We start from the raw sequence: 27,370 nt of genomic DNA, 5'->3' as shown, positions 1-27,370 counted from the left end.
TGGGGGACATTATTATAAAAATGGATGGCTTATTATTATGTCATGGATTTTGTCTTGGATTGTCATGGATTTTGATGATGTTTGGCTGAATTAAAATAAAGATCAGAGGAAGTCAGAAAATACAAGTTGTACAAAATAATTTATTAATCATTGCCACATTTAGAAAAACAAACATCACACTGTTCTCAATTATCTGAACTCACTTTGCTAAAAGTGCAAAGGAAAAAGGTTCTGAACGTGTTGTTGACCTGCTCGAAACAAAAGCTTGCACAATAGATTGTAATCAGTGTCTCCATATTATCAAAAGTTATATTGAATATAGATGCTAGTAACGTAATGGTGATCTATTTATAATAAACATTCTGCCAGGTCAAGTATTCCAGGTCAGTCATTCAAGTAAAAAAACAACAACCATAAAACATACTTTTTACCCATAAAATAAAATAAGACATCAGTATTCTAAACCAGTAAAGTGCTGTAAACCATTATTAAATGGCAATTAACTGTAAAACTGTCACAACCACAACATAAACGGTAAAACAATCAACTGTTAGGTAACATTTGATTAAAAATAACACTGATGCAAGTCGAGTGGTATGTAGAGCAAAAAGCACTTGGCTTAGACCAACTCTGATGCCTGAGATTGAGAGCCCAGGAGAACGTCCACTGCTTTTTTAAAGTCTTCAAAATTCTCAAAAGTTTGTCCTGCAAGGTCTTTGGACGTGGATGCTTTAGAACTTTCACAATAGCTCTTTTTCCTGTATTTTTTGTGGCCTTGAGTGGGTTGGCCACACATTGCACAGATGTACACTTTTACAGTGGCTGGATGTTCCATGCCACTGCGCTCTGCTTTCTTTCTTTTGTAGAATGTCGATCTTGATGCCGACGGTGGCGGAATGGATGCCTGCGGCAGGGAAACTGCAGGAGGTCCTGTTAGGGGTGCACCCATCAGCTGAGTTGGCGTGGACGTGCGCATGGTCTGGACTGGTGCAGGTAACAGCTGAGGGGGAGGAGCGGGGGCCAGAGAGAAGAGATGTGGGAGTCTCGGTTTAAGCTTTCTGGTCCCTGCCAAAGATTCAGTGGCCTGATACTGCACTGTAGGTCGGCTGGTGTGTGGTCTTTCGTCAGGAAGCTCGATCGCTGGGGGCTGGCTGGTGCTAGAAACACTCTGATGACGACGGAGCACAGCCAAACCTTGATCTGTCACATTTGTGGCTGACAAGGCCTCCTGCCTCCTGATGAACTCACTAACACACTTTGCATTTATTTTTAGTATCGGAATACCAAGTTTGCTGAGTTCAGCGTCATCCACAGTCACTCTCTGCTGCACACGCTGGTACATTTTTGTGATGTGATGCTTCAGTGGCGATCCCTGACCCTTTCCTCCAGAACCAGGATGAAGCCACAGCTGTTTAATTAGACAGTACATCAGACGGTTCTTTCTGGAGTCAACCAAATGGGCGGCCGAGTAACGCTTGCTGAACTTAAGCTTTTGCACCAAAGATGCCTCCGACGGATCTCCACTTGTTCGGCCGAACAGAGCATTGCCCCAGCGTGCCGAGTAAAGGCTGTCAAACTGCTGGATGCTGCGATCGTGGAGGTCAAGTTTGTTCCAGGCCCTGATGACCCTCTGCCTGTTAGAGTCACTCATCGCAAGCTTTCCCTCCTCCAAGGCGATCTCAACAAGGACTTTGCACAGATCCTCTACGTGTTGGTATCCAGGGAGATGATTGGGACCGCACACATCCTCCACACAGGGATCGAACTCTGCAGCCGCTACCTGGTCAGTGAGGCACAGACTGTTTCTCAGAGGAGTCAGACGATCAACCTCAGTGTCGGAGTTGTATCCCACGTCTTCCTCCTCCTCCTCTTCCTCCTCTGCCGCAGCAACGGAGACCTCATCCTCTCCATCCTCACCCGCTCGAAGTGTCTCTCTGGTCTGAGCGTAATGGTCTGGAGCACTGAAAGGCTCTGATGACTGAGAGAACAGATACTCCAAACCGATCCGCTCATCCCCTGCGGGAACTGGAGGCCTGTAGTTTGCCTCCTCCACCTCCCCAAACAGTTCCTGACACCTTTCATTTAGCCGATGCACCAGAGGAGAGACGTACACCATGTGCTTTCTCCCTTTTTGGCCTTTGACGCTGGCCGACTCCCTGTCTGAGTTCCAGCGTGCAATGCCAGCCAGGAGATACACCTGGAAGGGGACAGCAGCACAGTGGGGCCCAGGGATCATGTTGGGCAAAAAAGAGTGAAAGCCTTCCAGGCTGTTGCTCCCTCTCACTGTGCTGTATCTTGGGAGACGGACACCGTTACGGGTCACATACTTCGTAATGGTGTACATGTTTCTCCCCGGCGGATCCTGGATGCATTCGAGGTGCTTCTGCTGGTTCTCCCATATGTGGTCAATGGCCGCAGCGTCCTTGAACAGGTGCACCTGGTTCTCATCCATCCCAGCTGCTCCCTTCAAGATGCCGATGGCCCTCTGGACACGTGCACAGGTTTCCTGGGCACCCAACGTGATCCTCCTGACATGACGGCTGAGGTCTGACTTGCTTACATGTAGCTCGACGATCTGGCTGTCAGTCAGGGAAGCGTAGCGCGTTGGGTGACCGGCACGTGTGGCCTGTACCAGGAGCGCCACATCGTCCTTGTTGTAGGCGAAGACCGCAGCGGATAGGGCGGACTTGAACAGGGCGTACTTCGGATGGTGATCCGTCCGTAAGGCTGCATCAAATCGATGGATCCAATGAAAGATGTCGAGCCGTACCAGCATACCCCTGTCAGTCCACTCGCTGAAGAGCTGCTCCACAGAAGACACGCCGTGGACACGACAGCAGCCGCGATCCACATACATGAGCTCGGGAGGTGCCTCGTCAGCTCTTCTGTACCTCTCCATGAGGCCTTCAGCCATTGGCCGCATTTTGTCCAGCGACTCCTCGCAAGTCAGGACTGACGTGAGGATCTGGCCCAGCTCGTTGGCCACGTTGGTACACCATTCCGCCGTACCCTTTCCATCCCCGGAAAGTTTCTTGCAGATCTGATAATGAAAAAACAAAGAGATTCAAACATTTGTTATTGTTTTTCGTTCATTCCGCGTTTTTGTTCAGTGTTGGGTTATTAGTTTCGTCAGGGGCCAGATGTTCAAAAGTGATCTGATCTGATTTTTTTCCATCAGAGTGGAACAAATCTTGAAAATGGGTTGCCAAAAAGAAGAAAAAGATTAAGAAAAATCCAATCTTGGTTTCGATCTGGATTAAGTCCTCAATTTGGGTTCAAAATGTTTTCATAAAATTAGACTACTTTTGTTCCAAAAAAGAAAAATTTATTATTTTGATCCCAGCACAGAAAGTTATAGAACTTTAAAACTGGTCCCAAAATACATCCTATGTAACGTAATATATCTCCAAACAGCCATCAATATCAAACAAAAATATTATATTTAATTTACCATACTAGTTGTTATTACTACGATTTATTGACTCAAATTTCCCCTGATGCAAAAATGGACAATCCTGTATGCTTACACTCAGACTGTCATTTGTTTGTTTGCATTTGTTTAATTTACCTTTTTGGTGGAGTCGTACTTGAGGACTTTGCCAAAAGTAGACATAATCTGTGTCCGGTAGTCCTCGACGTTATCTGCTTCTGCGATGAGAAAGGCCTTTCTTAACAGCTTTGGACATGGCAGCTCTCTCCTCGCCGGTGGTCGCTGGAATTGTTGGCAAAAATTCCCTAAAAGCAGAAAAAACACAGACGCAGACTTCATTATTGGTGGTGAAAACAAAAAAACCTTAAGAGTTGGATGGAGGGGAGATTTGTTCCTATTATAGTGAGGTCTCCTGCTGTGCTGAAGTCAGATCTGCAGTAATGAGCGACACGAAAACGATTAACTCTTAACTTACGTGTGATCGACCCTGGTTTTTTGTACTGGCTGAGGAGGGTGGTGTACAAGTCCTTCCTTTGCAGGTACTCCTCGCAGTGGCTCTCCAGGACCTGCCTCCACACCTTGGCCATGGTGTTGCCCTCGGTGCGATCCCTCATCAGGCGGATAACCTGCTTGTCCACGCCACGCCTAAAATTATAGCACAGTGTTTGGATTCCTGTAAATCTTTGATTTTCTTTTTTTAGGGTTAGGTTTAAATCATTGTGGAATTATGCAGAGAACTCACCGTAATGTCAAGACAGCAGGGAACACCGCTCTGTGTGCTGGACTGAGCTGGTTAAGGATGCACGCATCCCATGAGAGGAATCGACCGATGGAGTGTTCCTCAGACTCCTTTGCAGCCTTTCTGCAAGCATTGCATGCCAGGACTTCTGTCAGCATGGAGTACCAGCCAGACATGTGGCAGATCTGCCTGACAGTTTTTGAGTACCCACAACGGTACAGAAAGGCCTTCTGACTAGAGCGTGCCGGGCAGTCAGACCTTGGGCATCGAAGACTGTATCGCCACACTCCGACTGGTCTCCAGAAAAAAACGGAGCCATGAAAAAAGGAGTCTGCTGAGGGGACTTTTCCTTCCACCACTCCAGGAAATTCAGGAGGGTGAAACCACATCCTGTTGTCCTTCAAGACTTTCCTCCACCTCGTGCTGCCGTGCTTGTCTTTATAAGACATTGCCTTCTGGAAAAGTCCCCTTTCAGCGTCCTCCTTCAGCCACGTTATGTCTGCGCTGCTGAGGCCATAAGGACCAGACTCCCACATTTTGTGCCAACCCTCAAGCGTCACCTGGTAGTATAACAGAGACAAAATCTTATGTAACAAACACCTAAACTGTTTGTTTGTCTAACAACCACTGACTATTTAGACCGTTACCTCAGAATGTGCTGTGTCTGCTGGAGGAGCTGCTTGAGGAACTAATGCAGGAGCTGATCCAGGAACTGCTGGAGGAGCTGATGCAGGAGCTGCTGGAGGAGCTGATGCAGGAGCTGCTGGAGGAGCTGATGCAGGAGCTGATGCAGGAGCTGCTGGAGGAGCTGATGCAGGAGCTGCTGGAGGAGCTGATGCAGGAGCTGCTGGAGGAGCTGATGCAGGAGCTGCTGGAGGAGCTGATACAGGAGCTGCTGGAGGAGCTGATGCAGGAGCAGCTGCAGGAGCCTTTAACGTAAGTGTATTAGTAAAAACCTTTTTCATTTACCTAAGCATACTTTTGCATGCCCCTACCCATTTATGGTGACCCACCTGGAATCAGGGAGGTAACAGGTTATTGTGATGTACAAACTAGGGACTTACAGCATACGGTGAAATGTAGCCCGTGGATGGCTTTTGTGGAAGATCCGGATGGGAGCCTTTTTCTGGCGACTTTTTTCTACCCACAGCTTCCCCGGCTGCTAAATGTGGACAGTTGTCTTCATCAGCGCACACAGTGTTTTTTGACTTTGCATTAATTAATACAAGGTTCATGCCATAACATATAATTCAAGACATTAATAAAGCGATATAAACCTTGTCTTTCAAAGGAGGTGAGAGCTTCCACCAGCAGAGCGTCATCCGCCCAGCCACCATCACCTTTGGACCCTGATGAGCTGGCAGCTGCTGCGGGAGGGTCCCTGTCCTGTGGAGGTTTCTGTGATGTACGGGTGGGTGACATTTGCATGAAATGTTGTGGCTTGTTTTTTAGTAAAGGCACCATAAAAAAAGCCTACCTCTTTGTCGAGAATGTACTGCCTGAAGCGCTTCAGTGACTTGGTGGTGATGTCCTCCACCTTCATCACCAGCCAGTGCTGCACAGAGCAGTGCGCCTCCTTTGCCATTTTCCTTTCATGGTCGGTCCCGGCTTGTGGGTCATCCTGAAGAGACTTGTGCAGGCTGTACCACTGCCACATCTCCTGGAATGTGAATGACCTGAAGCGGCCCTGCCCATAAATAGCCCTGTCCACATTGATCTCTAGGTGGCAGGAGACCTGTGGAAACAGCTGCACGTACCTCAGCAGGAGATCCTTCACCCACTCGTCAGGGCTCGCTTTTCTTTCATGATGGCGACGTTCTTTTATGTGCATATCAAGCAGACTAAAACATCACATAAGATAATTAATTGGTGGAAAAACAAGTTTAGAAAACGTTATTTCTGTTAAGTACAGCATACTTACTACTTAATGTAGCCAACGTCGTTCTCCACCAGCCATTTAAAACTTTGGCCGTTGTATTTTCCAAATGTAATCTGGAGCTGGCCAAGGTACTGCACCTCTGATGGAGTCAAGGTAATGGGCTGACATCTCTTTTTGGCTGAAGACAGATCAATTGTAATGACTTTTTATTTTATTTTATGATAGGCCCAAAAAAAAAGTTTATGCTGCAGTGTAAACATAGGGTGGAAACACATCGATTGCATATTACCTTCCTCACAAGCTGTCTTTTTATCCTGGCCTGTCTTTCTATTATAGCATGTGTTTCGGGATGCCAGTGCCTTGGCCTCCTTTGAAGCCTTAAGAAGGCATTGTTGCCTATTTTGTGGCACACTTGTGTCTAAAATGCACAAGGTGGGAAACAAGGGGTCCATGTCTAACACACCTGTAGGAAACAGTCTCTTATAATCACCATGATGATACGGGGACATATTTGTCCACAAGCAAGTATTGAATACATTTGAAGGTGTTCAGATGTGTTCAATACTTCCTGTTTCCTTTCAATTTTATTACACTCATCTTCATTAATGGACTTACATTTTTTTTTCATGTCTTCGTGTACATTACACTTTACTGTTCATTACTTTTGAGTATGAAATGTGCTATATAAATAAACTTGCCTTGCCTTACACAACGATATGGGTCATTCTACAGAAACGTCCACTTTTGGTATGGCAAAATGTGTTAAAATGCATTTATTTTTCTAACACTTAAACTTGGACAAGATTATAAGATTACCTGTTGACTTTATGAATGCATATAAATTACAGTTTAATTATTTTTCTTTTTAGCTCTTTTGTGCAATTTTTGAGCTTGACTTTTGAGCAAGACCACATGTACCATTTTAAGTCTTTGTGTTCTGAATATGTATTCAGTCTGAAAAATAATGAAAATGCAAGAAATCAGGAGATTGTTTTATTTTGTGTGAAAGATGAAAACAAGGTAACAACAGTGACATTTTTAATGAAAAAAATGCATTTTGTCTTAATTTCTTATAACTGAAAAGAAACCGTGGAATTAACAGGAGCCTTTTTTTCTCAGATCTTTATAAAATAGAAAGGGGCAAGTCAAGTGATGACATCAGTGTGATTTTTATTTTTAAATTACAGATATTTGTCAAATGGTAACACCAGTGACACAGCTTCACTTACACATTTCCTAATATTCAGCATTTTATTATGCCATTAATAAATATATATTTATATATATATATGAATACATTATTGTATTTTTAAGGGTAGAAAAACTGGTTTGTACTTAAAAATAAAGCTATTTCGCTCTGTACATGGCTGTGGGGACAAGCAGTTTTGTGATGCTTGGAATTATTTATAATTAATTAATAACACATAGTGCTACATTGATGGCGCAAGAAGGTTTAATTGTTCACATTGTTTTATTTTAAAATATTAAAAACAAATTGTAATGTTTCTGTAAAGGCTACCCAGATAGCATACATATCCGGGCCTCATCTGGGCCAACTATGGCACATCTGGCTCAGTTCTGGCAGCGGCAAAGGTTATATGGGCCATCTCTGGCCCACACACATCAAGCCGGTTTTAGTTTGAGTTGCGGCATGCTGTTTATGGGCCAGATCTGGCCTGTGTGCGACAAACCGGCTTTAATTTGAGTCGTGGCTTGCTGTGTGTGGGCCAGATCTGGCCCGTGTGCGACAAACCGGCTTTAATTTGAGTCGTGGCTTGCTGTGTGTGGGCCAGATCTGGCCCGTGTGCGACAAACCGGCTTTAATTTGAGTCGTGGCTTGCTGTGTGTGGGCCAGATCTGGCCCGTGTGCGACAAACAGGCTTTAATTTGAGTCGTGGCTTGCTGTGTGTGGGCCAGATCTGGCCCGTGTGTGACAAACCGGCTTTAATTTGAGTCGTGGCTTGTTGTGTGTGGGCCAGATCTGGCCCGTGTGCGACAAACCGGCTTTATTTTGAGTGGTGGCTTGCTGTGTGTGGGCCAGATTTGGCCCATGTGTGACAAACCGGTTTTAGGTTGAGTTATGGCTTGTTGTATGTGGGCCAGATATGGCCTATACCAGGTGACCAGATGTGCCATTTCCTGAAGACACGTCCTGGCAGATCACCTTACTTTACCAGTCAGTAGTTCTAAAATTATTTTGAGTACTGGACGCCCATAATATTTCAGGACACGTAATATAAATACATACACACATTTATTTGACCTACACGGACCTGTTATGAAGCAGCAATGTTATTTGATTTTTTTACATTTTTGTACCATGTCCTCTGGTGTGACACCATGTCCTTTGAACTTTTTCGGAACCACTAAAAAAAATTTATGCTTTGTTGTGCATTAATATGACACCCCTAAATTATATATATTTTTTTATTAAAAAGTGCATGTTAAGCTACATAATCCTAGAAAGTTTTGCAAATGTGCCTTGCTTGCCACTAATGACAGGTTAGCTTGGATTAGCAAGGTCATTAATTGACAGAAAAGGCTGAAACGTCCTTTGGTGTGATAAAAAAAAAAAAAAAGTCCTCCATTTTGACACCTGTACTGTCACACCACAGGACAAAGTTTCATTAAAAATCATTTTAAATAATTAAATAATATTTGTTTAACTCCTTTTTTAAACTTTTAAATGCAATAATTACATTCATTAAATTAAGCTCTAATCATCAAAAGAAATCAAAATAAATTATGAATCTTTAGAATATATGACAATTTCACTTTTTAATAAAAAAAGTTACAAAAAATGAACTTTTTTCATGATATTCACATTTCTTCAAGATGCACCTTACACACACACACACACACACACACACACACACACACACATATATATATATATATATATATATATATATATATATATATATATATATATATATATATATACACACACACACAGGCATACATACATATATGAGTGTTCGTAAAAGCAACAATACAAAATCTTAAACTATAAAAGTGCCACTTTGTCCCACTATTATGTGCAGGCCTGGCATTTTGCACTAGGCTATAGAACTACAAAATGAATTTTAAATTACCAAAATCATGATTGAATGATATTTTTAATTATGTAGTGATCTAATTCTATCCACCAAACAATTGTATGTGAATGCGTGAGACTTATGGTCATGGTTATAGGGAAATAACAAGAAGAACAAAGTGCAGTAAACGGTAAAACTGTTTGCACTACAAACCAGTTCGTTCATAATTAGGACAATACATTAAAAATAACATAGTAAGATACAGCAGTTTGCAACAGTACAGCTGTTTGTACAGCTATTATAGCTGGAATGACACCGAAAGCCAGACACATTAAATTTACAAATGGCCGCGCCCCCTCTTACAGAAAAAAAAATAAGGCGCATATGTTTATTCATATGTTTATTAATGTAACGTAAGCGTGTGACTTTTAATTCGTGACGTCCTTTCATGGGCGTGCGCGCGGACCGGATGGAGTTGCCATGGAAACGGAGCGCAACACTGCAAATGTCACGAGGAAACACCCCGTTTCTCGCTGATTTCACTGTTTTCAGGTGAGTTAAGTCCATAAAATCACACAAATACTACTTATAACTGTTGTTGACACTTCTCTTACTTGTATTTGACTCGCTTCTGTTGTTTATTTACTTTATAGGAATGGTTTAATGTCTTCGTTAGCGTTTTTACCGTTTTCAGACGACGTATCGTCAGGTATGATAACTCTTTTGTGGTCTTATTTATGAAAGTTTGGGCTTTTAGTCAAATCTTCATCTGTAGATGCTAGCTTTTGACTGTTTTGTTGGTAATCTTTCAATGGAAGATTGGAAATTGCTTAATTTATTTAACCTTAACATTTACACTTTACTGTTTATCGATGACGTCACGTTATCAAGGAGCGCGAAAATTGGCAGAAAACTAAAGTTGTTTTGATCTTTTATGGTAAACAAAACTGTTCTGCGATTTCAAGAGTGACAAAATAATCCTTCTACAACAGAAGGGAGTGTCCAAGATTTCAATATTTCTGAAGGGAGCTGCTGACAGAGATGTAGGAAGCGCTGAAAAGGTTAAGTAACCTAATATGCATTTTTTCACAACATATATCGCAATGAATCTGTTATTTTATTTATTTATTTTTTGCATCTCACCTGCTCTAGCTTGTTTCCATCTAATAAACCTGGAACTGCAGACTAAATATTGTTGGCTCTGTGTCAAATTGCTTGTTTTGTTCCTAGATTCTTCAGTGCTGATGGCCTGCTGCATCCAGCAGAGTCGGAGTGAACCTACTGTAAGACAACATCTCCAAGATGCTATTGACCACAAGACTAGTACAGTAAGTCAAACCTCAAATATACTGTACACTAGTGTTCAAAAGCTTGAAGTTGATACAATTTGTAATGATCTTCTGCTCACCTCTGTAGTAATTATTTGATTAAAATATGTAAAAAGAGTAATATTGTGATATATTATTACAATTTAAAATAGCTGTTTTCTATGTGAATACATTATAAACTAATTTATTCCTGTGATGTGCAGCTGTATTTTCAGCATCATTTCTCTAGTCTTCAGTGTCACATGGATCATTCAGAAATGCTGATTTGCTGCTCAAGAAACTTATTAACAGCGTTGAAACAGTTGTGCTGCTTCATTTTTTTTTTGTGGAAACTGTGATGCATTTTATTTTTCAGGATTCACAGATGAATACAAAGTTCAAAAGACCTGCATTTATGCATTTAGCAGACACTTTTATCCAAAGCGACTTACAGTGCATTCAGGCTATCAATTTTTACATATCATGTGTTCCCGGGGAATCAAACCCCCAACCTTGCGCTTACTTGCTTGCTAGCGCAGTGCTCTACAAGTTGAGCTACAGGAACACTATTTGAAACAGATGATTTTGAACAATTTGATGCATGTAACACTAACATTCAAATGTTTGGAGTCTATGTAACAACGAATCCAACAAAAAGAAATTTCAGCACGTCTGTATTTTAACATTGATCATAATCAGAAATGTTTTTCTTGAGCAGTAAATCATCATATTAGAATGATTTCTGAAGATGTGTCACTGAAGACTAGAGTAATGATGCTGAAAATTCAGCTTTGATCAAAGGAATAAATGACATTTTAACATAATATTCACATAGAAAAGAGTTGTTTTGAATTGTAATAGTCACAGTGTTACTATTTTACTGTAATTTGATTCAATAAATGGAGCCGTGGTGAGCATAAGAGATTTTTTATAAAGGCATAAAATATCTTACAGACCCCAAACTCTTAAATGGTTGTGTAAATTACAGTTATGATGTTCCTCCCAGTTAAATTTTATTAAAATGTATTAAATGTGACTCTGGCATATGCAGTCCATTCTATAGAGACTGTGTTTGTTCCCCAAAAACAGACTACAAATAATATGTTTATTAAGGGATCTAGAAAAATTATTTCAGTTTAAACCTACTAGATTAAAAATAGTACTCAATGTACTCCATTGATGAAATAGTAAAAAGTGCACATTGCCTGAAATGATATGAACAGCAGCTATGCTAATCTTTCTCCCTTTGCCTTCCTGTTTCTGCAAATGTCCATCCCAGGGTTATTAGAAACTGCACAGCACAGGACTTGCAGGACTTGTGAGGACTTCAGATGATACCAGTACTCAAAAGACCTTAGATGATGGCAACTATAGATGGACATACAAACTACCGCCACTGCAAAAAAGGTAATGTTAATTTGAAAGAGCTGTGTCACAGTATCAAGGGCTCCCTTATCAGTTCTGCTTTCAGTACTGGAGAGTAAAAGATACATTTTTTTTGTTTGATGTTTTTATTCGTACATATACGTTATCTTGCACATTTTATCTCTCCAACAGATTCTAATTTGAAAGAAGTTTATAATGCATGTTCACTACTCACAATTCAGAAGACTGAATCAGCCTGTGTATCTGAATGTTTCTTATACTCACTCCTCTCTGCCGCGTCTGAATTTGGGATTTTCCTTAGCTGTCAGTTATAAATGTCAAAATTAGAAGAAATAAACGTTTGAAATATATCAGTCTGTGTGTAATGAATAAATATAATATACAAGTTTCACTTTTTGAATGAATAGAATTAGTGAAATAAAATCAACTTTTTGATGATATTCTAATTATATGACCAGCACCTGTATATCATTGCTCTTTTGTTGATTTTGATTGCTTCCATTGTCCTCATTTGTAAGTTGCTTTGGATAAAAGTGTCTGCTAAATGTAAATGTAATGTTAATGTGTATTTAACTATATTTATAAATATTTATCTGTATTTTTTATTTTGTAATAATGTAAATGTATTTGTTTTATATCTATACATGCAGTTGTATTCATGTATGTATATTTGTCAAATTTTTATATTTTAATAAAGCAGTTTAGACTACATGGGCCCTATCTTGCACCCAGCGCAATTGACTTTGTACACCGACGCATGTGTCATTCCTATTTTGCACCCACGCAAAGCGCGTTTTTCCCTCCACAGAAGCACGTCGCTAAACTAGTGAATGAACTTGCGCTCCCTGGGCGGTTCAGCGCAAAAAAGGAGGCGTGTTCCGGCGCAAACAATCCCTGGTGCTATTTTGCTGTTCCATTAATCAATTGCGCCACTGACCAGAAAAAACCTAGTCTAAAGTCAGTGGCGCGTTGCGCGTTGTTCATTATGCTATTTTAAGGGCGCAAGCTTGACCATAATGTATATAGCGTGCACAACGCGCATACACTTTGCTCATGTAATCTACACAGATGCTACAGTTATTTTTGCCAATCATAAATTGTTACACTAAAAAAAATTAACACATGAGATGACGGAAATCATTGTGAAATCTTGCTTACAAATTATTCAGGCTAATTGTAGTAATTAAGGACCAGACCTGTTTGCCCGATATTGGCAAGACATATATGTATATAAGGACATCTGACAAATTGGTTTGTCCGTCAAGAACCAGGAAAAAAAAAAATCGATGAAACAATTGTGGCTATTTCCTCCCACGCCTGTTTAACCGACGCTATTTTGGGTGGGTTTCTCCCATCCCCATACAACACAACTTCTCTGTCTTTCACTGCTCTTACAAGAACATCAGTCTCCTCGGCTGTGAACCGCTCCTGGCGTGCGCCTGGTAAATACGCCATAATAATAGCAATCCATAATGGAACTTGCGCACCTGCTTTTAAAGGGAATGTTGGATGACGCTCCGATTGGTTTATTTCACGTTACGCCCAAACCACACCTATGAATAATGAAGCTACTTCAGACCAACCCATTTTAGATTTGCGCCGGGCGCAAGAGCCATTTATCCCGCCGGGAAAATAGCAACAGCGCCGAGACCCGCCCACAAAGTTACTTGCGCTTCACGCTTTGACACTTGCGTTTCAGATCGTTAAAATAGGGCCCCATGAGTGTTTTCTTTATTCTGGATGAATTACATATTCTTTTGTGTCTAGAAAGGGTTAATATGGGCCATATCTAACCCAGAAGTCAGCCACAACTGGGACGGATATGGGCCACATCTCAGAAATGGCGTGGTTGACATCTGGGCCAGGTGTCGCCCATGCCATTTGTGAGATGCGGCATGGATCTGGTACAGTTGTGGCTGACTTCTGTCAGACAAAACTGGGCCAGATCTGGCCCAGATGTCACCCACACCATTTCTGAGATGTGGCCCAGATCTGGTTCAGTTGTGGCTGACATATGTCAGCCAGACTCAGGTTGAGTCATCGCCGTCATTCCGCGCGGTATGTGGGCCAGAAGAATATGGGAGATGTGGGCCAGAACTGGGCCACATGTCATTTGCTATCTGGGTAGGGACATGAAAATACAAATTTCTGTAGAATGACACACATAATACATACACATAAATAATATGTGTGTGTATAATTGTCATTTATATATAAATATATATATATATATATATATATATATATATATATATATATATATATGTATATATATACACACACACGCACACGTCTATGTGTATACGTTTGGCAGACGCTTTTATCTAAAACGAGCGACTTGAAGTTCATTCATTTTTTTCTATCGGTATTTTTGGCAAAATGATCTAACAACCGCTACTAATAATCGTCGCTATACATAGAATTATATATGAAAGAGTATGTTTTCATTCATAAGCATTGCTAATTGTAAAGGGAAATAAGGATTTTTTTTTTTTTTTCAAAAACGTCCTTCACAACGGTCACGAGCGGCGCGACGCGACACCACGCAAACGCGATCATATTTCTGACTTGATGCGAATAAGACCCCAACTTTGCGTGGATATTATAACATTATAATAACTTACCAAACAAACTTCACAAACTTCGGGTGACGGGTGAGCATTTCACAGGAGCGCTAGCGCATCATCCAGAGGCGACCCGATTGGTCTAAGCTTTAGACAGCCCGGCCTTCCGATTGGCTCGCGCTGTCTGGACTTTAGACAGCGCGGCCTTCTGATTGGCGCACCTGTGGACTCGCGGCCAATCGGCAGGCCGGGCTGTCTAAAGTCTACAGCGGCCATTGCACGGCGCTCGGGCTCGCGTCTGCGAATTCCCCAAATGCGGGAATCTCGACTGCATAATTTATGGTAGTGGGGGACTGCGTTCGCGCTCTCCCCTGAAATTGTTGGTGAAACAAAGCAGAAGAGGTTTTTACAGTTTTTTATTTATTTCCGTTTCAGAATGGGGAGTTCTGTCACATGCGAGATACGTGTTGTGCGCCTGTGAAACAAAGTCACTTACGCTCTTGAAAAATCAGACCCTGGTGGGTAGTTTAGTTCGAACATAGCGCAGACCTTACTTTGAAAGTAGATTGGACTGACTGCAGCCTAGCTGTATCTGTCTCCATGTTGTTTGTTTGTCCTTTTTTTCGATTCGTATTAATTTTGTTGTCGCTTACAGCGCCACCTAGTGGCCTGTCGCCGCGCCCTTTTTCACCTGGCCTCGGACTGAGCCCCTGCACAGGTGTGCCGATTTGGGTGAAGGGATCTCACTCCTTCCCGGAGTTATAGCCATTCGAGCCACCTCGGACACGCCACCTTAGCACGTTTTGAGGTCCCCTCGCCAAGGTGAATGGAAATTTCCTCTTTTTTTGGATGATTATTGACAGTCAGACTCCAGAGAAGCTTTCTGTGCTGATTTGGGTGGGACTGGGCCAAATACCTGGCGCTAGGTTGCAAAAGAAGGTTTTCGACAAAATCCAAAATACCCGAAAATTTCGTCAGAGCGACGAGCCAATCTGAGACCTGCGTCTCGTTTTTCAGCTTACGGTGCCACCTACTGGCCTGTCGCCGCGCCCCTTTTCACCTGGCCTCGGACTGAGCCCCTGCACAGGTGTGCCGATTTGGGTGAAGGGATCTCACTCCTTCCCGGAGTTATAGCCATTCGATGCACCACCTCGTCTGTGAAAGACTTCAAGACCTCAGGTGGGTGCATCGTTAGTGGAAGAGTCCAAGACCCCAGGAGGACACATCAGGAAAAAAGTTTGCAATAAACCACAGCATCTGCAATGGCAGCTCTCATTCCTTGTTCTGCTATTCGACACAATAAATGGCAATCCCCAAAAAGGGAAAGCACACCGTTCCTGGAGACACTGCAATACCAGGCCGATGCATGGAGTGGACGGAGCAAGCCCCGGCTTCAGCTCCGTGATCTAAAAATCCATTTAATATGTAGTCCCCGGATGGGGGACGTATCAGATATTAAACTGATAAGAACAGATTTTTCTTTCGAAAAAGTTTTATTGTCACCATTTACATTTTTTCCATTTGCATTTTTTCTTTTTCACACAACATTTTCTTTTTAATCACACATTAAAACAAGCAATATAATATATAATAAATACACATGGTAAAATGAAAGAAACAATCATTGTTAAAAAGCATTTGATTAAAACCACAGTGTTTTGCTTGTTTTTAAAAGTCCATTATTGAGGTGTGTTTAAAAGGTGCGGTCAGTTCCAAAAGTAAAATACAAATTTAAAAAAAGCAAACAAGCCTCGTATATATATATATATATGTTAATAAAACCTCTTTCATGATAAAACAATAAAAAACACCAATTAAAAATCATCTATTGTGCAAGACCGGGGGTGAGTCCTTATCAAGTGGGTCATCACCCCACTCTCCAGAACAGGGACATGAGATGCTACTTTATGGACTCAGCGGAGATCCCCTCTCCTCCGGCCCGCTGGCCCGCTGTTCCCGTAGCCAGAGTGGTGAGGGTGCATCTACGGGCGGCCAGGGTCGGTGCCTGCCGGGACCCTCTCCGTGCGACCCCGGCCCCCCCGTCCGAATATCGTCGTCCGGTACCCCTGCAGCATTGATGTTACCTTTAGCTCGCATGCATGGAGGGTTACCGTAACGCGCTTCCCCACCAGCAGGTTTCTGGTGGCCCAGATGGCATCCTTGATGACGTTGAGGGTGAGCCAGAGCGAGGTAAATTTCTGTGCCGTCAAGTCCTTCAAGCCCCGGCCCACCCCAAGGATGGCGAGCTGGTACCCGAACTGGGCCCCACCCGCTGGTAGGCACGGGAAATACAGGGGGCCGGTCTTGGCCCACAGGTCCCGCGCAGTGCTGCACTCCCAGAGCAGGTGGTGGACGGTCTCCGGGGAATTGCAGCCGGACCGCGGGCAGATGGGGTTTTTGGCCATGCCTCTGGAGTGCATAACCGCCCTGACCGGGAGGATCTCATGAGCCACCATCCACGATAAGTCCTTGTGCCTGTTCTGGAGAGCGGGGTGAGCCGCGTTCCGCCAAACTTGTTTGGCCTCACTTGGTGTGAGGCCCGGAACTGGACTCACCGGTTCCCGGTCCTGCACAACAGAGATGAGAGACTTGTGTTGAGTTAAAATGGTGACATCTTCACTCTCTAAAAGGTATTTCTTTAAAAACTTTTTTATAAAACTGTACTCTTTGGGCAAGTTAAAAGACACTGGGGTTTTCAAGTCCACTGGTAAAATTTTCAGTGTTCGTAGGTAAGACCCCATCCAAAATCGCGCCATTGCAGCCGTCTTGTTTTCTTTGGATGGGGTCGTGGCATAACTAATGTGCAGGGCGGTGAAGCGGCTGCCTAAAAACAGGTGGGGGTCTGGGAGGCCTTTTCCACCGTTCTCCGGCCTTTTCTTGATGGTCTCCCTCTTCAGGCGCTCCCACTTGGACCCCCACAGGAAGTAAAACACCGCCCTCTCCAGTTTCCCCAGGAACCACCGAGGGGGGCTAAAAACAGAACAGACAAGTAAAATCAGAGGTAAAATCACAGATTTAAAAATTAAAACCTTGCCTTCCATCGTCATCTGTCTTAGTCCCCAAAACCCCAGTCTTTTCCTAACTTTCCCTAACAAGTCAGTCCAGTTTTCCCGTCCACCCCCGTCTTTATCAAATTTAACGCCTAAAATCTTAAAATCGTTGTCTTTAAAAACCAAATCAAGTCCTCCTGTGTCCACGTCTCCCCACGGCCCGAAGAGCTGGGCCTCGGACTTGTTTCTATTGAGTTTGGCGCCCGAGGCCCGACCGTACCAGTCAGTCAAGTCCAGTGCTCTTCGTATTGATAAAACGTCTGTGGCTAAAAGAGTTACGTCATCCATATATAAAACACAGGTCGCCGTCAGTCCCCCCGTCCCAGGAACGTCCAGTCCTTTGATCCATTTGTCCCTTCTCAAGATCTGTGCCAGTGGCTCGATGCAAGCCACATACAGAAGAGGAGATAAAGGACATCCCTGACGGACACCACTGTGTATGTCCACAGCTTTGGAAAGATGCCCATTTATTAGAATTTTGCTGACTATTCCCTTGTACAGCAGTCCCACCCAGGCTATAAACCTCTTTGGAAGCCCCATTTTCTCCAGAACCTGGAAGAGGTACTGGTGCGAGACTCGATCAAATGCTTTTTCAAAATCTAAATTTAGGACTACTAGCCGAATATTTCTGTCTCTCGCGTAACAGATGGCGTCTCTAATCAGCACTAGGTTGTCTGTTATCTTTCTTCCGGGCACAGCACAAGCTTGATCCGGGTGGATCACGTCCTCTAAAACAGTCGACATGCGTGTTGCTAAAATCTTACTAAAAAGTTTACAATCAAAATTTAAAAGCTTGATTGGTCGCCAGTTTTTCAAGTCAGTCTTGTCTCCTTTCTTATATAATAATGAAACTATCCCTACTCTAAAGCTGTCAGGAAGTCCGTCAAGAGTCTCAAATTCTTTAAAAACGGTCAACAGTTCGTGTGCTAAAATGTCCCAGAAAGTCAGATAAAATTCAAAGGGAAGTCCGTCAATGCCAGGGGACTTCCCTTTTTTAAAATGTTTTAAAGCTTTCTGAATTTCTAAAACTGTAAAATCCTGGGATAAAAGCACATCTGGGCTCTTTACCTTTTTATTTAAAAAGGTTAAAACTTCCTCTAAAACCCCATTATGAGCCTCTTTTGCACTATATAAATTATCATAAAAGTTTTCAGTTTCATTTAAAATCTCTTTTGTGCCGCTTGCTTCCCTCCCGGTAAAAGTCTTCAAAGCAGAGATTGACCCACCCCGTGTAATAATTTTTTAAAAAAAGTATCTTGTGCATTTCTCCCCTTCTTCTATTTCTCTTTCTTTACATCTTAAAATAACACCCCTACTCTGAACTTCGAATAAAACTGACATTTCTTTCTTGACTTCTTTTATCTCTTCTGTAAAATCCAATCCACTGTTTAAAAGGTTAAAATATCTCTGCAGTCTTTTTTGCAGCCCCATCATGTGTCTTCTTTCCCTGTTCTTTTTCCTTTTCCCTATATTTCTAAAAAACTGTCTTGTCCGGTCCTTAACCACTTCCCACCACTGTGCACGTGTATCATAAAAGTCTTGGAGGGTCTGCCATTGGCTGAACTGCTCCCTATACTCTCTAACCACTTCTTCATCCTCTAATAGGGAGCAGTTCAGCTTCCACAGCCCTCCTCCTACCGTCACACCCATGGAAAGTGAAAGGGTGCAAGACAGTATCATGTGATCAGAAAAAAAGGGAGGGGTCAATGTTGCATCGGTTGGCGGGCAGTCCCTTGTAAAAACATAGTCAATTCGAGAGGCTCTGGTGCCATCACCACTGAACCAGGTGAAGCCCTCCTCTCTTTGATGCAGTTGTTTAAAACAGTCAACTAACTTAAAATCCTTGACTAAATTTTGCAATAAAACCGATGTCTTATCGACCTTAAAATCTTCTCCTACTCTCTTCCTATCTGTTTTGGATAAAACACAGTTAAAATCCCCTGCTACTATTAGGGGAGCCCTGCCTAACATGTGGGGCTGCAGGTCTTCTAAAAGCTCATATCTGTCATTTTTTTCTGTAAAACCATACACATTAAGAACCTTAAAATCCCTCCCTAAAAAAGTCAGGTTTGCTAAAAGAGCCCGCCCTTCCCTCACCACAGTGCTATCCTTCACCGTGATGTTTGAATTGTTGATTAAAATAGCGACACCGTCATTTTTGTTGAAGTTGGAGCCACTCCATATTGAGGGCCCCATGGTCCACATCTCCTCCAACTTTCTGTAACTATTTAAAAAGGGCAGAGCACACTCTTGCAGTAAAAACAAGTCTGACTTAAAACACTTTAAAAAGGATAAAATGCTCTGTGCTCGTAAGGTGGACCTCACACTTCTTACATTAATGGTAGAGATAGTGAGGGCCATGAGCAGTATGGTTAAAACAGTATGAGACATTTAAACAGAAGACAAAAAGACTACAAAAATATACTTAAAATCATGTTTTATCTTGTTTCACCTGCCCTTCCTTTCTCACAGATGAACTGGGTCCTGGAGAGCAGGTGCTCGACGCCTCGGGTGCTACAGAGAAATCCTCTTGTAACTCCCTAGGCGACGATGTTCTTAGCTTGATGTGCAAAAAAGATACCTCATTTGGGGACTCTAGGGGCCACATGCGTTCTTGATCTTCCAAATCGGAACTATCAAGCCGCTGTGCTGCCCTAGCTTTTTTCTCCTCGGTTTCCACCAGAGGAGATCCCGCAGGTCTTTTTTGCACTTGAGCATTTGGGAGTGAACACTCAAATTCACTCCCACTGGATTCCTGTACCAACTCTGACACCGTTTGTAGGGAGGAGCTTGTTTCTCCCTCGGTCACTTCTCCTTCCGTGCCTTTTTCCATTTCAATATCTGACTCCGCCCCTATGGCCGCCCCACTTCCTCCTTCCTGCCCAATCCCTGAGGCTGGCTGGGAATTTGAAATTCCCGCCAAAACCTCAGGGACCGCCTCCTCTTTCCTTTCTTCGTTTGTTTGGTGCCAATGTGGGGCGGCCATTTTGAGCTTGTTGGCAAAACTTTTAGGGCAATCTCTGTAGAGGTGGTTTGAATCTCCACAAAGATTGCACCGCCTGCCATTGGTACACTGTTCAAACCCGTGACCAATTTCTTTGCACTTCCCACAAACTAATTCTTGGCATACATCGGCTAAGTGACCAAATTTCCCACATTTCCGACATAACTTAGGCATACCCTGGTAATGAATGTAGCCTCTGTTCTCTCCAAGCACAATCATGGAGGGCAGATGTTTCAGGCCCTGGTAGCCCCCAGCGTCCTCCCATTGTTTAATGGGGATTCGCCAGGAGCATGTCCAAATACCATCTTCATCTAGCACCTTGACTGGCTGGCCTCGAACAGTGCAAAATCTACCCAGCCACACACATATATCTTCACCAGTCACAGTTTCATTGAACATTCTGACAATCACAGTTTTAAGTGTGTTGTCAGAAAGTTTCTCCACCATAAACATAGAGAACTGGGATTTAACAGATTCAAACCTTTGCCAAAACTCACTTAGCAGGGAAGCAGTCTTAAAACTCAAATCAAAACCTTTGTTCAGAGGCAGAGTCATCAAACAATTCAGGTCTTCAGGCTTAAAATGTAAGGTCTTTTGAACAAGCTTTCTGGAAAAGTCCATGCGGGACATACCCAGAAGCTTTCCATCGATCTCCTTGAATATAAAACGCACGCTGTGGTGCCTCCGCATGCCGGCACGAGCAGCCGACATGGTGGAGGCACCACCAGCACGCAGCGGCTAAAACAAACAATAAATTAACTAAATAAATTAGATAAAACCTTCTTACCTTAAAAACAAGTAGATTCTCCGCAAAGCGAGTCGTCTCCAATTAAAAGCCGCTTGTCAATTTACCTCTTGGAGGATAGAGGACTCGTGCCACAAGCCACACACGAGCCTAAAGGTCCACCTACAGGCGATCGCTGTCTCAACCGTCCGACCAGACCACGTGATCTTAGCCAAAAGGCCGAGAAGCGATGCTGCTAAGACGCAGCAGGGAGGAAGCCGGACACGGCGATGCCCATCTCGGCTTTGGTAAGTTTTGGGAGACCTAAAAACGCTGGGGGATGGTGGTAGCCTCCCCTGTCTACAACGTCACCGGGCCTCGTCCCGATCGGCCTGACGGAAAGTACGGCATCGCTCGTAACTCCCAAACGGTTGGTCGCAGAGCCACGTGCCTTATGTCATCGGAATCGTTGGCTCGAGCCGAACGAGACGCAGGTCTCAGATTGGCTCGTCGCTCTGACGAAATTTTCGGGTATTTTGGATTTTGTCGAAAACCTTCTTTTGCAACCTAGCGCCAGGTATTTGGCCCAGTCCCACCCAAATCAGCACAGAAAGCTTCTCTGGAGTCTGACTGTCAATAATCATCCAAAAAAAGAGGAAATTTCCATTCACCTTGGCGAGGGGACCTCAAAACGTGCTAAGGTGGCGTGTCCGAGGTGGCTCGAATGGCTATAACTCCGGGAAGGAGTGAGATCCCTTCACCCAAATCGGCACACCTGTGCAGGGGCTCAGTCCGAGGCCAGGTGAAAAGGGGCGCGGCGACAGGCCAGTAGGTGGCGCCGTAAGCTGAAAAATAGGGAAAATGTAATGTAAAAAGACAATCAAACAAAGATGAAAACACCCGAAACACTGCGGGATCGTAGTACCCTCCCCTGTCTGCAACGTCACCGGGCCTTGTCCCGATCGGCCTGACGGTGGAACTGCAGCGACGGAAAGTACGGCATCGCTCGTAACTCCCAAACGGTTGGTCGCAGAGCCACGTGCCTTATGTCATCGGAATCGTTGGCTCGAGCCGAACGAGACGCAGGTCTCAGATTGGCTCGTCGCTCTGACGAAATTTTCGGGTATTTTGGATTTTGTCGAAAACCTTCTTTTGCAACCTAGCGCCAGGTATTTGGCCCAGTCCCACCCAAATCAGCACAGAAAGCTTCTCTGGAGTCTGACTGTCAATAATCATCCAAAAAAGAGGAAATTTCCATTCACCTTGGCGAGGGGACCTCAAAACGTGCTAAGGTGGCGTGTCCGAGGTGGCTCGAATGGCTATAACTCCGGGAAGGAGTGAGATCCCTTCACCCAAATCGGCACACCTGTGCAGGGGCTCAGTCCGAGGCCAGGTGAAAAAGGGCGCGGCGACAGGCCACTAGGTGGCGCTGTAAGCGACAACAAAATTAATACGAATCGAAAAAAAGGACAAACAAACAACATGGAGACAGATACAGCTAGGCTGCAGTCAGTCCAATCTACTTTCAAAGTAAGGTCTGCGCTATGTTCGAACTAAACTACCCACCAGGGTCTGATTTTTCAAGAGCGTAAGTGACTTTGTTTCACAGGCGCACAACACGTATCTCGCACGTGACAGAACTCCCCATTCTGAAACGGAAATAAATAAAACACTGTAAAAACCTCTTCTGCTTTGTTTCACCAACAATTTCAGGGGAGAGCGCGAACGCAGTCCCCCACTACCATAAATTATGCAGTCGAGATTCCCGCATTTGGGGAATTCGCAGGGGTCAGCATGGCCGGAGTGCAATGGACAAGCCTCGCCCTGGGTGAACCGCCTTCTTGATCATGGTGTCTCCCCTGCCAGGTAAGTATGAAGGCCCAGGCGGTCAGCCAGAGGTCTGATTTGCATCTCTACCATCCTCACCAACGGTTAGCCCTCCGCCCCCGCTCCAGGAAAGGAAGGACGGGTGCCTTCCGTTACTGGCCTGGAAACTGCCAAGCTCATGGGCCGGTGCTTCCCAACGCCAGTTTTAGATGACTCTCTTTAAACAAACACACCTGATTCGATGCACCACCTCGTCTGTGAAAGACTTCAAGACCTCAGGTGGGTGCATCGTTAGTGGAAGAGTCCAAGACCCCAGGAGGACACATCAGGAAAAAAGTTTGCAATAAACCACAGCATCTGCAATGGCAGCTCTCATTCCTTGTTCTGCTATTCGACACAATAAATGGCAATCCCCAAAAAGGGAAAGCACACCGTTCCTGGAGACACTGCAATACCAGGCCGATGCATGGAGTGGACGGAGCAAGCCCCGGCTCCAGCTCCGTGATCTAAAAATCCATTTAATATGTAGTCCCCGGATGGGGGACGTATCAGATATTAAACTGATAAGAACAGATTTTTTTTTTTTTTTTTTATTAAATCCATACACTCATACAAATTTACAAATGAACCACTTGTAACCAAGGCATACACATTTTCAGTTTGAACATTCCGAACTCAAAAATAACTTCATATAAAGTGAACAACACATTACTATCAGTGCCTCATAAACAAAACTAGATTTTTGACACCCAAGACTTTATCCCACCCCTACCCGAGGGAGTCCCCCCCATACAGCCCTCGTCTCCTCCTCTCCATAAACGACCTTATACCCATTTACCTCTTTAACCAAACTTGCCAAAAGTGTTGAAAATAACTTTTGAGGTTCTAAACCAGGCAACTGCTTCCTCAGGCACCTTAGACGCCAGTCCCATAAGATACGCTTCCCTTCTGAGATAGTTACCCATACTACTCTTTTCTGATCCTTCTCTATATTTCCCAACCCTCCTCCATACAACACTAAGTCCCGGGTAATCAGTGGTCCTCCCCATTCTCTCCACCACCCAGTGACTGCTTCCCATAAAGCCATTGCTCCTGGACATGACCACAAGGCGTGCTCAATTGTCTCTTCTCCCCCGCAACCCACTGGGCAGAAAGGAGATCTGCCCTGACCATGCCTATATAAACGCTCCCGTACTGGAAGCCTCCCTAATGCTGCCAACCAGTTCACATCCTTACACCTCCCTACCAAATAATCTGGTTGCAAGGACAACCAGTTCACTTCAATTGGAGGCCCTGCCCCTCTAGCTTCCTTAACTGAGCTCTCCTTCAACCTATCATACAGCTTCCTATGATTTAACAACAATGACTCTTCCAAGCACCAAGGATTTTCTTTAATAGTGTCTGCCGCCACTTTATAATGTTCAGGTCTATCCAGAGACCAAGGCACCCTATTACTCCACCCTGTTAAATGCCTCAAAGGCCAGCCCAACCAAAAGTGAGCCAACACATGTGCTTTATGCCCTGGAGCCTGTACCACTAGGCGAGCTGCAAATGCAATAAACAAAGCCGTAACCTTCCAAGGGAGGCACGGCACCCCTCTGCCTCCCTCAGCCAGAGGACGAAACATCTGCGCCCTTGATACTAGCTCAGTCCTCCCTCTCCAAATAAAAGAAAAAATCAACTTCTCCATTCTCCTCCCCTGCCAAAAAGGTAGGGGAAAAACATAAGCCAGATGATTAATACTGGGCAACACATCTGCCTTCACTACCCGTACTCTACCCCATAATGACAGATCCCTTACACTCCACCGGTTTACTTTAGATTGTAAAGATTCCAACATCCCCTTCCAATTTTGTTGTGCACTATTCACCTTGAAGAAATGAACACCCAAGATTTTCATGCCATCCTGACACAAGGTATACCCTCCTGGAACCACAGTCCTCTTACTCCACCGTCCTACAAACATCACTGAAGATTTACTGACATTTATCTTGGCCCCTGTGGCTTCAGAAAAACTATGCAAAATCTCTCCTGTCACTGCAAAATCTTTTTCTGTGGTCAAAAAGACTGTCATATCATCTGCGTAAGCTAACACTTTTGCCCTTATCCCTCCTCCACCTGGCATTACTACACCAGTCAGAGCTTCTGTTAATCGTAGCCGACTAATCAGAGGCTCTAAAGACAGTATATAGCACAAGGGTGACAAAGGACACCCTTGCCTCACACCACCCAACTGTCTCACTGGTTCAGAATAGAACCCGTTAATCCTAATCTGACTGAAAGCTTCACTATACAGAAGCTGGATCCAGGCTCTGAACCCTGGGCCAAATCCAAGCTTCTCCAACACTGACCACAAAAAGAATGGCTAACCCTATCAAAGGCCTTTTCCTGGTCAAGGCTCAGGATTGCCAAAGGAAGCTGCCGTTGCTCAGCCCAACTGATCAAATCCCGGATCAAAACTAAATTGAGGCTGCCTGATCTTCCTGGAACCCCACAAGTTTGATCTGGATGAACCACCAAATCTAACACCCCCTTAAGCCGTAAGCATAAGACTTTCGCCAGAATCTTATAATCGGTAGTAAGTAAAGTTATTGGCCGCCAATTTGCCAAATCCTCCTTACTATTCTTCTTATGCAGGAGGGTCACCAACCCCCCTCCTCATAGACATAGGCAATTTCCCCACTTCCAGACTTTCCTGATAGACCTTAATCAGTTCAGGGCCTACTAAAGGCAAGAAGGCTTGATAAAATTCAGCTGGGAGACCATCCCCACCTGGAGACGTGCCTCTCTTCAAGGACTTAATTGCTACCTCTACTTCCTTCAAGGTGACCTCCTTCTCTAACCTGCCTGCCTCCTCTTCCTCCAAGGTCCTGTCCAGATCCTCTAGAAACCCCTCCGTTGTTGACTCTCTTATTTCTTTATTCGCGAACAGCTCCTTATAAAAGGCAACTGAAGCCTTGAGCATTCCTTCAACTGAGTAAACCTTACCCTTCTCTGTATTTAAACATTCCATACTGCTACGCTTCTGCCTGCCCTTCACAGTAGAAAAGAAAAACTTTGTAGGCCTTTCATCTAACACACGCTGACATACACCTGACTGCATAACAAACTTCTGTGCTTCCCCTCTATAATGTTCATTCAAAGAGTCCTGCAAGAGTTTGGCTTTCTTCCACCCTTGCACAGTGCTCAATAGACCTTGAGAGCATAAAACTTGCAGTTCTTTAGTTCCATTGACGCACTTGATTCCTCTTAGCCTTCTCCAAAGCTAAACCCCATGCCCTGCAAAAACCTAATCCTCTCCTTCACCCCTTCCACCAGTCAGAATGTGACTGGTAGAATTCTTTTAAATTGCACCACCCAGCATATAATACCTGGAAAACCTTACAGAAGGTTTGGTCTTTGAGGTATGTAACATTCATCCTCCACTTCCCCCGACCCCTTTGCCCTGCCTCCAACTCTGCCCCAGCCCCAACTAAACAATGATCTGAGCACCACATTGGCTGCCTTGTGTAGCTACTAACTTTAACAGATTTTGACAAAAATATATAATCCAACCGTGATGCCTCCTGCCTACTGTTAAACCATGTATAACCTAAACCCTCCCCTCCAGCTGTCTGACCTGAATCTTGTAATCCAAAACTTTTAATAACCCCTGCCAATTCCCCCCAGAATTTTTTTCTAGGACATATTAAAATCCCCTGCCAAGACCACCAGCCGGTTCGTATATAATAACGGAAATATTTTTCCCAAAAACCTCCCTCTCCTCTCGCTTACTGGCTTATCACACATTTATGAACCGCAAGGCCACACCCCTCCATCTTGCATCCACAAACATCACTCCTCCCTGGAACAATCACCCCAGATGTTTCAACTATCACCTCCCAGGAAAAGAATAAAATCCCCACCCCATCCGCCCTCACATTCCCCACTCCCCAAAAGGATGGTCCCGAGTCCAATCCTTCGAAAAATTCTCCACATCCCTTTCATTCTCCAAGTGACATTCTTGCAAAAACAAATCATAATAATAAATCTTTAACAGAAAAGAAAACTGCTGTCCGGCGCTCTGCCATTTCAGCCCTCTTACATTAAATGTTGCCACTCTTAACAGTCCCATTGAAAACCTTTGGACTCTCTCCAAAAGCCCCCATATTGCCCAAATACTTCCCCAACCTACTTCCCCCCTTATTCCTCCCATTTTCCCCACATTCTCTTCTTCCCCTTCCTCCCTTACCCTCCTTGAAACCACTTCAGACCATTCCCGGATTCTGCTATCATTTCTTCCCCCCCTCTTCCTCTTCAATACTATCCCCCCAACCAGTGCTTGTCCCTCCCTCCTCTTCTTTTCCTTCATAGCCCTCCTCATTACAATCTTGACTCACAGAGTCCTCACTAACAGAGTTCTCCAGTTTGCTGTATTTGCAT

General features: G+C 44.0%; 2 protein-coding genes, 2 non-coding genes and 2 pseudogenes across 4 annotated transcripts; 1 reads left to right on the top strand and 5 right to left on the bottom strand.

Annotated features, from left to right (window-relative positions):
- Nucleotides 1–120: 120 nt before the first annotated feature.
- On the bottom strand, nucleotides 121–5,001 carry LOC113099514 (uncharacterized). Its single transcript, XM_026264395.1, has 5 exons — nucleotides 4,817–5,001; nucleotides 4,173–4,729; nucleotides 3,906–4,075; nucleotides 3,569–3,735; nucleotides 121–3,040 (listed from the first exon to the last, which is right to left on the bottom strand). Exons 2-5 carry the CDS (start codon nucleotides 4,703–4,705, stop codon nucleotides 620–622), a joined length of 3,291 nt encoding a protein of 1,096 aa, XP_026120180.1. The 5' UTR covers nucleotides 4,706–4,729; nucleotides 4,817–5,001; the 3' UTR covers nucleotides 121–619.
- Nucleotides 5,002–5,135: 134 nt separating this feature from the next.
- LOC113099513 (uncharacterized) lies at nucleotides 5,136–6,557 on the bottom strand. Its single transcript, XM_026264394.1, has 5 exons — nucleotides 6,338–6,557; nucleotides 6,091–6,226; nucleotides 5,647–6,010; nucleotides 5,447–5,567; nucleotides 5,136–5,331 (listed from the first exon to the last, which is right to left on the bottom strand). Exons 1-5 carry the CDS (start codon nucleotides 6,555–6,557, stop codon nucleotides 5,222–5,224), a joined length of 951 nt encoding a protein of 316 aa, XP_026120179.1. The 3' UTR covers nucleotides 5,136–5,221.
- Nucleotides 6,558–14,578: 8,021 nt separating this feature from the next.
- LOC113099519 (uncharacterized) lies at nucleotides 14,579–14,717 on the top strand (annotated as a pseudogene).
- Nucleotides 14,718–15,664: 947 nt separating this feature from the next.
- LOC113099520 (uncharacterized) lies at nucleotides 15,665–15,838 on the bottom strand (annotated as a pseudogene).
- A 6,993-nt stretch (nucleotides 15,839–22,831) lies between these two features.
- Nucleotides 22,832–22,995, bottom strand: LOC113099518 (U1 spliceosomal RNA). Its single transcript, XR_003289470.1, has one exon. It is a non-coding gene; the product is annotated as a U1 spliceosomal RNA (small nuclear RNA).
- A 374-nt stretch (nucleotides 22,996–23,369) lies between these two features.
- Nucleotides 23,370–23,551, bottom strand: LOC113099523 (U2 spliceosomal RNA). The gene has a single exon (XR_003289471.1). It is a non-coding gene; the product is annotated as a U2 spliceosomal RNA (small nuclear RNA).
- Between the last annotated feature and the right edge of the window lie 3,819 nt (nucleotides 23,552–27,370).

This window comes from Carassius auratus, unplaced genomic scaffold (genome assembly GCF_003368295.1).
Source record: "Carassius auratus strain Wakin unplaced genomic scaffold, ASM336829v1 scaf_tig00216952, whole genome shotgun sequence".
Lineage (NCBI taxonomy): Eukaryota > Metazoa > Chordata > Actinopteri > Cypriniformes > Cyprinidae > Carassius > Carassius auratus.
This window is presented reverse-complemented; position numbering and strand designations above follow the sequence as displayed.